The 13094-nt window shown below is 37.0% G+C and overlaps 1 protein-coding gene across 1 annotated transcript; it reads right to left on the bottom strand.

Annotated features, from left to right (window-relative positions):
- Positions 1-11542: 11542 nt before the first annotated feature.
- Positions 11543-12425, bottom strand: LOC145139827 (uncharacterized). The gene is made up of 2 exons (XM_079073521.1): positions 12183-12425; positions 11543-12055 (listed from the first exon to the last, which is right to left on the bottom strand). Exons 1-2 carry the CDS (start codon positions 12423-12425, stop codon positions 11543-11545), a joined length of 756 nt encoding a protein of 251 aa, XP_078929647.1.
- Between the last annotated feature and the right edge of the window lie 669 nt (positions 12426-13094).

Genomic DNA, 13094 nt, shown 5'->3' with positions numbered 1-13094 from the left:
AGGCCAATTGTGTGAAGTGTTTGTCTTGATAAAGAATCCGCACTATCTCTTGAATAGTGAGTCTTATATGTCAAGAGGACAGTGGGAGTCTTAAAGATCTTGGAAAAGCTTCAAAGATCTATTCTAGAATAAAAACATGTAGTTTATCACTATCACATGATGTGAGGTTTATAACCCATCGTGTTGACATATTCCTGGTTCTATGCCAATTTCAGTTAAAGTTGGCTTTGTATATGAGTTCTGAGAGTTCTCAATTGGTTGCATAACAACTTGGAAGCAATGGTAGGCCCTTGAGCTGCCAGGTGGCAAGAAGTTGAGACTGCACAAGTTCAATCCTTATGAGTTTGGATTTGTCACTAACCTTGTCTGGTGATTATGGTTTTGACAAATTCACATGGATAGGAACACATACACCATAAAATCTAAGTGTCATAAGGTTTCTCTCCGATTCATGAAAATGATGGTGAGGAAACACTTTTACTAAGTAGATTTTAAGTATATAGCAATTGTGATATTTGCATTCTCAAAGTCGTTAGTGGAGCGTGTGTGGATAATAGGCACACTAACATGGACTTGTTAGAAATGGAAAAGGTCTAAACAATTGAGACTATGATTACGGCATCCCTTTTCATAGTTATGAAATTGTTTAGACACATATGTGTGATATCTAAGGAAAGATGTATGATTTTGATAAAGTTTTATCAAAGCATCTCGTATCAGAAATATGAACTTTGGTAAGAAGGTCAATAAAGTATTGATTTCTAGAAGTCCAGCTGATTTCTGAGTACATGTCAAAGCTAGTGGGAGAATAAGTGTTATGCTAATAATCATCATGCAAGTGGGAGCATGATAATTATAATAAGTGTTGCAAGCTAGCAATGTTAATTATAGAAAACAAAAGGTTTCAATTGGGAAAAAGTTGTTTTGCTATAATTAAGGGAAAGGAAATTATACTTCATTTCAATTCTAAAAGCTTAGATTGAGGTTTTAATCATCTTTAGTCAAGGATATATATATGAATTTTATGTTGGAATGGCTCAACACAAGGAAATTCTATATATGGGTCCATTATTTGCGTTCTAAAATTCGATTATGATTACTGCATCCCTTTTCATAATCTGAATTATGAGAACTTGGCAAATAGAAATAGAAATATTATAGCAAAAGACTTGTCCAATATCATGTCTTTATGTGAGACATCATGAATCATGTCTCATATGCTTCGGATATAGGATCGATTGCATGTGCTATAATATTCATCTGTTATAAATTTTTCCAAATGCCCAGAGCATTAAGAGGGAAAAGTACTAGAACTAGATATGACTAATTTTATTAAGCAATTGTCGAGGACAATCTAAGGTTTACCAAAGATTGGTTGATCAGGGACAGTTGGAAGTATAGTGTTAATTTTGGAAGGATCATATTGACATATTCTTAAAAGAGGCAACTCTTGTTCAGGAGTGATAGTCAAAATGGGAATATGGAATTGTCCCCGTAGGTGGAAGTTATTCATTAAATCTGTGTAAGATTAGGAAACTGAATGCATGAAGGATGTTCAAAGGAATGTACTTTGAATTTGAGACTTCGTTTCCATGGAGTGATCTCCGTTGGAATACTCTGTAATGTCTGTTGACAAGTCTTTGTGACTAGTGTGCATAATCATTACAAGAGGATCAATGCATATAAGTTAGAATCTAACAGATTTCAGTAAATGGTAGGAATTTGGAATTCTTACATTTACGATAAGGATTTGGGATTGTGAAATGAGAATCATTGGAATTATGTTCAATCGACCTATTTCACAAAGTAAAGATCATAGACAAACTTAGTGTGAATACTTGGTGTATGGCATAACTAATGTTTGGAAAAACATAGTATGCATACTTGGTGTATGGCATGACTAGTGTTTAGAAAAAACCATAGTGTACATGCTTGGAGCATGGGACAACTATTGTTTTAATTCAAGTATAAAGTTGATAGTTTGAAACAATATGCAATAGATAATGTGTAATCAATATGGTGATAAATAAAAGATGTTTTATTTATATTCATAAGTTCTGAGACCATATTTGATTCGATTATTCTTGTGTTTCACTTTGCATGTTTTGACTTCCAGAATAACTAGGTCATTCTTCCCGAATGACTAAGTTATTCAAACCATCCACAGTCGGTCATATGTTGGAAGTAGATATGAATCAAGACTGTCATGAAGCTGGATTATAGATGTCCAAGGTATGGGACATAACAAGAGTTGCTGCAACATTCATGAGTGCTCATAAGTTCTGAGTATTGGATTCAACCCACGCTCGCTGGTATCACTTCATGGAATTTATCTCGAGTGATCGCGAGACAGTAATATCATATAAGTCTTCAAACCTAGAGATATGACTTGTTGCCTATGAGTTGGTTATACATTGATTGTACGAAAACGCATTGGTAACTCGATGTTATAAAACGTGCCTTTGTGTATAATTCAACAAGTAGTAGAACAAGCATATGAGTCGAAGTTTATATGTTCCTTCTTGGATTAGAAGCGATATCTGGGCCCCTCGATGATTTTGTGTTGACCCATGTACCGGGCCCGGTCAGAACTAAATTGATGTGTTCAAATAAGTTCTATGTCAAACAAATCAGAAATCGGGAAACAAACTATTGGACAATAAGTAAGACATTGTTCCATGTATTTGTCCGACTGATATCTAAAACAGAGGATTATATGATCACTTATCTTAAATGGCGTATCATCATCATCTCAGTTCCGCGAGACCTTGAAAGAGCTTCGATTGTTGATCGGTTCATGAAGTCATTCTTGCAGTTATAGTGATTAGACTTATCCAAGTGGGAGACTATTGGATTAGGTGTCTAAGTTCATAACTATTCCTGGAATGTACTTGACCAGGTTGGCATGGTCCATTTGGGTTGCATGGCATTGCAACACTTGGATAGACTAAATGAAAGAAAGGACACTTAAGGATTGTTAATATATTATAAGTTCTAATATATTAATAATATTATTTAATTAGTATTGATCAAAGAATTAATTTGGAATTAATTAAGTGATCAAAAGGAGACTAATTAAATATATGGGGTTGATTGTGTAAATCATCTATTCTTGTATAGTGGGCTAATGATCCATGGTTTGTATGGATTGGGTTAAAACCCATAATGTGCTCCATGGATAATCCATGGAGGTTACAAACCCATGGATCATGGAATATGGAAAGCCATGACAATTAGGGTTTACATGGTGTAACCCTACTTGTGCCACAACTATATAAAGAACCCTATGCAAGAAAAATTAGCACTATGACTACTACTTGTACAAGATAGAGGGCAAGCCGATTTTGAGGTGTAAGTGAACTTCTCTAAAGGTGATTCCAAGTGTTGTGGTGTTGTGTGAGACATTTGAGGCATCACACTTGAGGTGCTAGGCTCACAAGGTTCTCAAGGGATCCAAACCACAAAAGGTATGTTCTTCTTCTAGCATTTATGTTTAAAAGTTCCCCATCCTATGCTAGATAGTTGAAGAACCTTGGAAAATCAATATTGCATGTATCTTAGTAAAACATAGATCCAAGGTTTCTAGGGTTGCATGTACACCATAGGAGTGTTAGAATGCTCAAAACCCAACATTTGAAACCCATCAATTTTTGTGGATTGGAAGAGTGCAGTCGAATCCAAGTGGGGGAGAACCGTTTAGATTTTTGGGGATAACATCAAGTGCGAACCAGGAAAAGTTGCATATCCTAGTCGAGAGGGAAGCCAGTTCAAGTGGCAGTCTGGATAGAGGTTGCTCAAGGTTGAGGGTTGCGTTAGAGCCTCTTTCCATATTCTTGTCTAATTAAGGATTTAGGGTTCGAAGCATGACCCAAACACCTGATTGGGGAATAGTCAGATGTGGATTCGACTCATGATGATTATGGTTGGTATGGTAGATGGATGTATCGGGTGTAGACTGATGAATGTACCGGGAGGGGCCCGGTATGTGTATGTATGCATGATATGTTTGGTATGAGGATCGTTGGATCCGAGGCGAGGTTAGGCCTGTATGGTACTCGACTAGGTGAGACATATGGGCAAGTCCTGTATAGTTATGATAATGTAGGTGAAACCTGGTGGAATAGGGTGGAGTGTGGTTTTGGATCACATTAGAGTGGGCTGACTCAGTGGTGGGATCAGGTGTGAGACTGCCAATCTCGACGGTCGATTGAGGAGTATACAACTCAGTTCAGTGGGAGGTCACCATGGATGCTGGAGAACTTGAACAGATCGTAATTTCGAATTTTTGGTTATCAGGATGTGAGTTCTTAGATTGGTGTGGTACTTAGGGGTGATGCTTGCATTGGGAGTCACCCTTGATCTCAATTGAAGGATTTGATTGTGATTAATGGTTAGTTACGTTATCCTTTCTTGGACCAGAAGGGCTATTGGAGCCATTATGGCAAGCAATTTAGGACAACTCTTTCCAGATAGACCCTCATTCAGGAGTCACGTGGTACGGGTGTGTAAGGCTATCAGACTCAACAAGCGGTTAGAAATCTGGTATATCGATAAATTGGTAGGTAAGTACGAGACCAGGGAGGTCTCGACTGCATCAGGAATGTAATTATAGGGCAACAAGATGAACCTGATGTGGTACTAGTGATTGGGACTCGCGTTGGTAGTCGCCTCTGTTTATATGAAAAATCTTTTCAACAAGGTATGGATAGGATTCTGTCTGCCACGAAGTGGCAGTTAGATGATTTAGGACCGGATGGATTTTTTTAGTTTAGCTTGAAGAGATAGGTCTTATTAATAGTATTTCTGAATGGTTTTTCATGTCAAGAAGTCGGATAAGGTATTAGATTCCTGCATCTAAGCTGAGATGTGATGACTGTCCTTCATTGGTTAAGATTAGTGAGAGCAGTCATACATTGGCCGTAATTATGTGAGTTTTGCTAAGAATGGTTTCGATTATTGGAAGGTCATCGCATGTTGGAGTCGACTTTCATCAGGGATTTGGAAGAGTTGTTCGGATCATCTGATTGCCTACAGAGTAGCAAGGTGTGATTTCGAGGACGGAATCTAATTTAACTGGGTGAGAGTTGTAACACCCTGTTTCGAATCGTTTCGTAATCCATGGCTGGACCCGAAGACTAGTTATCATAAGGCTTCGGGTCTTAGGGGAAAGATAGATTTAGACCCCTTTGGATGTGGGTAATGAGATTAGGTGATCCGAGAGTTTGGTTGGTGCTTTGGAGCCCAAGGGTATAACCGTAAAGTGATAGTTTGGGCCTTTTATGAATTTTGGATTTATGTTCAGAAAGTTTTAAGGCAAATGAGAGTTTAGAGTGTTGTTGAGCTTCTCATTACCTTTCCGGTGATATAAGGATCGTCGAAATCGGAGTTGAAACGAAGAAGTTGTGACCGTTTGAAGTTAAGAAAATTTTTTGGGTTAGCCATGTACGTTGGGCGTACTAGGGCATCCCTAGTATGTTGAGCGTACACGATCAGTGCCCAAACCCAATTTTCGGGGTTTGAGCCCTATTTAAGCTCCTTAACCTCCCCAAACCCATTCCATTCTCAGCCTCCACCTCTCCAACACCCTCCCTTGAAACCCCAACCCTAATTTGAGCATTGTGAGCAAAAAGAAGGTGTTTTTAAGTGTTTTGGAGTGTTCTTGGTGGACCTTGGAGAAGACGAAACTCATTGAAGAAGCGTTGGTTGCACTGGAGCTTGTAGATCCAAACCTTGTTCACCTTGATCTTTCTTCTGGAGGTATAAAGTTTGAATCTTGATGATAAAATTGTTAGATCTAGCTAGTCTTGTGTGTGTTATGAGCTTTTGGTCACTTTAGTGCATAAAGTTTAGATCTTGAAAGTTTGTGACCTTGATATGTATAAAGTTGGAAACTTTATCCATCTAAACATCATATTGATTCAGATCTAAAAGCTTGAGACGTGTACTTAATGGATTAAGTTGGAAAAGATGTATTTTTGGTCCCTTTGGGACTTAAAGACTAGATCTTGGTTGGTTGGACCATTATAATGGATAAAGCTGGAAACTTTATCCATTATGGAGTTATTAGGAACCATAAAAATATCATCTTGATGGGTTTTGATTAATCATGCTTAAATCGATGTTCATATTATGGGTTTAGATGGATAAAAACGGGTTTTGGGTCCCATTAAGACATGCAAAGGAGTAAATTTAACAACTTTACATGTTAAGACATCATTTAGGATAATATTTGAGAAATAGACATAATGGCTTAAACTGATTAAGCACTTAATGGTAATTTAGGGTTAGCTGTGGAGTACGTTGGGCGTGCCCAGCTCATACGTAGCGCCTACTGGCCTAAGAAGACGTATGTTGGGCGTCAGTCTGAGTACACCGGGAGTACTCAGCTGGCATTGACTGTTGTTGACTTTTGCAATTTGGTCCATATTGGGCTTTTTGGAACCATTGGATTGGGCCTTGGTTTTGGGCCAAGTGAAGAAAGGGTAAAATGCTATTTCACCCTGGGAGTTGAACATACGAATGAGATTCCTAGTTATGGTTTATGGCCCAATTATTAATTGGGGTTATATTTCATTGATTTGCGCGAGGATTATCTGGATCAACAGTGTGAGCGTTTATCTGATTTTCAGCGGTTTGAGGTGAGTCTCCTCACTGTGCTTGACAGGTCGAAGGCACTAACGTCGTCCAATGATTTATTATGATTAGGATCATAGTTTTCTGTGTGGCTCTTGCATGTGTAGTATGTAATATGTATCTCGGGCGGGTTCTGATGCTAGACGGGGGCCTGATGAGTATATTGTATGTTATTTATCTTTGTGATTCTTGTATGTGTTTATATGTATACCGGGTGGGGCCTGAAGAATGTGATGAGGCAGGGCCCACCTCATATTACTGACAGATTTGTTTCGAGCAGGGCTGGATGCCGGGCGGGGCCCGATGGTTGTTGCGTATGGCCCATTGTATGTTTGAAATGTATGGTATGGGGTATTTTAGGGAACTCGCTAGGCTTTGTGCTTACGAGTTTATGGTTATGGTTTTAGGTACTTTCTGTTCGACAGGGAAGGGTCCGACTTGATCGCAACGCATCCACCAATGCAGCTTAATAGAGTTTACCCCTTTATAAAAAATGTTATAATGTCTAGAATGATCAAGAAGATTCTAGAACATAGTGGAAGCCTACGAAATATTATAGAACATACAAGAAGACTCAAGAATACTATAGAATGAGATGGAAGACCCTAGAATGTTATGGAACATTTTAGAAGAGCGTGGAAGACACAAGAACATCATAGACTAATCTAGGAAATTATAGAACATTCTAGACACATATAAGCATGTAATAGATATAGATTATGGTAGAAGATTCTAGAATAGTCATGAATGTATGTAACTTGTAGGAAGATCTAGAAACTTCCTATAAGGAGGTGGAAACACCTATAAATAGATGTGGAGCTCATTTGCTCCGAACAATCCCAACATCCAAGTATCCAAGAAAATCCTCAAAAAAAGCGAAAGTGTGTAGTAGTCTCTCAAAGTGTAAGTTCTTCTTAAGGGTCATAATAAAAGTATTACTGTTTCCCACACAAAGAGTCATGTTCAACACGTAAAGCCTCTAGAAATTTAAACATATTATCTGACACTTTATAAAAATGACATATAATAAGTTCCAAACTAAGCAAAACAGATTAAATATAAATAGATATAGTTTGTTTGCACAATGTCATGACAATTGATTTACATTCTGGCTCAGTTTTCAATGAACATACTCATACATTATGGATATAAAGATGCTACAATTTGAAAGAAATTTATAATGCATAATAAAATATAAGTTTTATTGTGGTAGAACTCAAACCTTCTATAAAAATAAAGGAAACGGTGGACTGTATACACAACTAAACACTTAACAAGGTAGGCTTGGAATGCAATCACTCTAACTAAGTGTCACACCCCCGGACCAGACGGCGGAAACGTCCGGAGGCGGGTGACTTCATTGTGCAGTATCATAACAATTGAATATAAATGAAACAGAGCAATCCAAACATCATACATTGAGATAAAAAAACTTACATTGTTTACATATTGTATTTGTTCTTCGAGTTACACAAAAGAGACATAAGCAGAAAATTCCAAACTACAGTGAAATAGTCCTGCATCCGCGTCTCTTGTTACCTGCTTACTAGATCCCTGAGAATACAAGTCGTTTTGAAAAGCGTCAACTAAAAAGTTGGTGAGTTCATAAGCATTTTTGTATAAAATCGTTTACACTTGTTTAGAATCGTTCTTATTGTACTTTCAGAAAATCTGATATTTTCTACGAAATCGTTTGAAGCCTTGCTTTGAAAATCATGGATATGTGTGTGCATGTCGTTACTTTTGGTCATCCTTATAAGGAGTGATTTTAAAAAGTAGTGTAGTTTGTAAGGCGAGCTGTGTTCGAGAATAGTTCTTTTGTGTAGTATTAGTCAACCGTTTCCAGAAAATCCCCTGTTTTAAAAAAGAGAATATGGTTGAAAATCTTGTTCTTCTTATCGAGTAAAATTGAGTGTGCGTTCTAGTTTATCGTTATTGAAATCGTAGAAAATCGTTTTCTCCAGAAAATCCTATATTTTCTGCTATAAAATATTCGTAAGTTCTATTTCCAACTGTGTATATGTGTGGGTTAGTTTATCGTTTTCAAAATCGTTTACAAACGTTTTCCATAGAGTCCTATGCTTTTTAATTTGTAAAATAGCAGTATTTAGACTCTATACTTGTTAGGAGAAAGAATCAACATGGAAATTGTGGACATTCTACGCGATGAAAAAGGACAGTCACCGCAACAAATGCGGACCATCACCTATCATGTATAGGACAATCAACACAACGTGCCAAAATTTATTTATGAGGTTTTTCCTTGCATAAATTTCTAGATAACATAACATATTCTAGTGAGTCGTTATAACCATACTAATCTGACGGAGTGCCTGTTTTGGCGTTTCTCAGGCGCCCTCGTTTTGGAAAAGACATTTGTCACCCTAGACTGGCCTGTCTAGCTGTATCGAACAGCGAAGGTGCGGGGTGTCAACCCCGTATAGATCTATACACAAATTCCCGCTCTCCCTCCAGGAGACTCTGGCTATAACTCCTTACAGGACTTTAGACGTACACTAATATTTTTATATTTAGGTACTTTTGAGATTTGTCTGACTAGAATATTAACAACCTTTTGAGCAATCGTTAGAGATCCATTATTTGTTAGATAAATAATGAAATTTGTACTCATTGAATAGAAATATCGTTCTCGTTCCATATCGTTGATTGTGCTCGTTAACTGGGTGCTCGTGTTCATTCCGTTTCGTTTATTGAAAAATAAGTCGTTTTGAACGTTTAACAAAATGACCCAACATTATCGGAATTGACAAAAATGGTCTTTCTTTTCTATAAATTGTCGGCTCAGACCCATATTAGTCAAAAGAAAAAGTGTCAAGTTATAATTTGAGTAAATTTATAACTGCAGGTTATGACACGCATTTTCTGTTTTTTATGACATATAGAAACATTACTTATGTTCCTGAAGGTTTTACGACAGCAATTTATGACATGCAATTATTTTGTCATGAAAACTCTGTTTTCGTATACTTTTCTTGATAAAATTATTTATATTAAATATTTATAAATAATCACAAATAGTTTGGTTGATCTGAAAAAAAAATCATGAGGATGACATAATTTTTCCAAGATATCCCTTGTATTTTTGTTTGGGCAAAAGTGATCCAAAATATTATTATTTCCATAATTTAATCACTTTCAAAATATTTTGTCCCACAACTTGTTTAAGTAAATCTTGAAGCAAAACCTTATAGTTGTTGTTATAAAAATTCGTGACTTATACTTGGTAACATACTAGTTCTTGATTCCAAACGTGATTTGTGAGATATAATCCAAACTCTTGAGACTTAACCAAAATCTCGAGTTTTTGGACTATTTATAAGAGTTTTCATACTTAAACACATGTAAGGTGGCATGCATACACAATAAGCAAATAAATCATGATTTACACAAGAATTTGACTTGTATTCTCCCCCAAAAACAATAGAAATCTCGAAAAAGTAGGGGTATGAAGCTCACCTTGAGTTGGTTGATGAGTGGTTTGGAGAAGTGTTAAGGAGCTTCCAAGTTCCAACACTTGCAAAGTTTCTTTGAACTTTAGAATATCCTAAGAATAATTTTGTGTGTAAATATAATGAAATCTTAGGAATAATGTGGAGAATCATTAGTCAAAGAAGATGAAACACTTACAAAAATCTGGGAATTTTCCTTGAAGGAGTGAGACTTAAAGCTTGAAGGAGTTGGGAGTACTCTTAGAAGTTTACTCGATGTGAAAGTGAGAAGTAGAATTATGGGGAGGAAAGGAGGGAGTTCACGTATTTAAGAAGGAGGGGATAAGGGTGACATGACACTTGCTTGGAGGACTAGTGTACAATGCTTGGTTACCCATGGATATTTTGTGTTTAACTGGGATTGCATGGGAAATGAAGAATTTGCATCACATCATAAAGTAAACCCTTATCTTCTTAGAATCCCTTAAAAATCTTGGGTATTATTTTATGTTTAAAATAATCAATTTTGGCATAAATTAGGGGTTTAAGGGGTCTAAAATATGAAAAACACGAGTTTGGAGGAATTTTCGACGTCAAAATATCTGAAACTGATGAAAAAGTCCGAAATGGTCCAAAATCCAGAGCCAAAAGGTGAATTCCGGAGCCATATCTCAACTTCCGAAGTGGAGGGTTAATTCTGCGAGGGTCCAAAGTGGGTACAAGGAAGTTCCGAAGGTACTGGGCGAGTTCCGAAGTTCTTCTCCTACTTCTGGAGTCAACTCCCAAGTTCCGGAGCACTTCCCTCGGATCCGGAGTCAGGCGCAAGTTCAGGAGCGAAGCCAGCTGTCCGGACCGGCTAGAAATTCCGAAGACGAGGCACCTGCGAGATCTTCCGGAGTAGCGAGAATGTCTGAAGCAAAAGGAGTTCCGAAGTGACTAGGGCATTCCGGACTAAGAGGGTTCCGGACCAAGAGGGTCCTTTTAGGTTTTCTCCTTCGGTTTTGGGTTGTTTTCGACTGAGGAAGGTACATAGAGAGATTTGGGAGAGATTTCACATACTTGGAGAGATTTGGGAGAGATTTCTCATAATTGGAGAGATTTGGGAGATATTTCACATACTTGGAGAGATTCGGGAGAGATTTCACATACTTGGAGAGATTTGGGAGAGATTTCACATACTTGGAGATATTTCACATACTTGGAGGGATTTGGGAGAGATTTCACATACTTGGAGAGATTTGGGAGAGATTTCATATTCTTGGAGAGGTTTGCATTCTATCTTTTCATGGTCAATTAGGAACCATAAAGTATACTTCTAATGTGTTAGCACAAGTCTCACAATAGTTATTGTTTACATGAGGACAGAATTTCCTAGCCAAAATGCTAGTTGTGACACTAAGATACATCTAGAACTATATAAGTGGATGTGTGGTGATCTAATCCTTTTGAAGATTGAAGCTCTAATGATCAAAGTGGTCGGTATCATCTTCGCTTGTTATTAGTTTCATCATTAAATCAAGCTCGGATGGATGCATGATCATGTTATTTTGATCACTAAATGGTGGCAGTATATCCGGTGAAAAGCCAAGCTCATTCAATAGTTGTGTAGGGTCAAAGCCAAGCTTATTGTCATCCATCGGGCAATGGTTGAAAGGTGGCATGAGTGATTCTGGTGAAAAGGAAGGTTGAACACTCAAGTTCTCATGATGGTAGTGACGGTAGCAGTCATTATTTTCATCACTTATGAGCTCTTTATGGTCAAGGCTAAGGTCATCGTAATCCCCTAGGAAAAGGTTTGAAGATGGCATCATGGAAGAACTGTCAGCATTAACCTTAGCAATAGTAGTAGTAGGGTAGATTGTGTAATTGTCTTGATTATGAATCTTGGAGATGTCCTTGAGCGATTCAACTTTGTTTTTAACATTATTGATTTTACTATCCAACTTTAATGCAAGTTCTCGTAACTCCACTTCCTTATAGTTGTTTAGGAAATCAAAACACGTAGGCTATTTGGCTTCCAAGTTCTTCTTCTTGACCATAGCGAGTTCTTCTTCAACCTTCATCGTCTTCTCTTTAAAGAAATCTGCTAAAGTATAATACCGAATTTCCCCTGCATCCATAATGCGATTTTCGTTTGTAAAGTTCCGTGGTGAATTTATGAGGATCTGGAGGCAAGATCTCAGATTCTTGATGATCAGTATGGATGATCATGGATACATTCACGTCACAGAGGGTTGAGAGTTCAAGGGCTTTCTTGATGATGCCATTTTTTCTTGTTTGGAATGTGAGATTGTGTTTCTTGCTGTTGTTGATGTGTTCCATGGGTACCTTCCACCGACCCATGTCTTCGAATCTGTCAGTAACAATACCATATGCACATCAAATTAGACCAATGATTGAACCCATAAGCCATTGGTGATAAGAACTATTTCAAAAAGAGATTTAGCGAGAGTGGGAGAAATTACCGGTAACTAAAACCTTAATTAATTAAGAGGATATGTAAATAGTTTCACCAAGGAAATGTTATGGATGTGAAAGATAAGAAATTTAGAATGAGCTCCACTTATATATAGTAGAGTACCTTGACAACTACGAACGGCTACGTCCCACATTAATTCTGTAGTTCTCACACATCAAATTGTTTTAAAGTTTATTGACAAATTTGATGTTTTTTAAATTTAAATTATCAAAACAATTAGTATATTAGTATTTTCTTTAAAAAGATACTACATTGTAAATGTGACGAATTTGGTGAAATAAATGATTTTGATTAATATTAGAGAATATCACCAAAATATTTTTTTCTAAAGTTTTTTCACAATATAGCCATGATATGGAAAATAGTCAAAATAGCCACAATTATCTGCAAACCACATTTGTGAAAATCGACGTGAAATGTGATTTTGACAAATCAAAAGGATGTTTTTAATCTTTCCAAACATTTGTATGATTTATTGAGTAAAATTTTGAGTATGTTGTTTGTCTCATTTCACTTGCAACTTTCTACAACTT

The sequence above is a fragment of the Lactuca virosa genome, chromosome 9 (assembly GCF_052849685.1).
Source record: "Lactuca virosa cultivar CGN04683 chromosome 9, Lactuca_virosa_CGN04683_v6, whole genome shotgun sequence".
In the NCBI taxonomy this organism is placed as follows: domain Eukaryota; kingdom Viridiplantae; phylum Streptophyta; class Magnoliopsida; order Asterales; family Asteraceae; genus Lactuca; species Lactuca virosa.
This window is presented reverse-complemented; position numbering and strand designations above follow the sequence as displayed.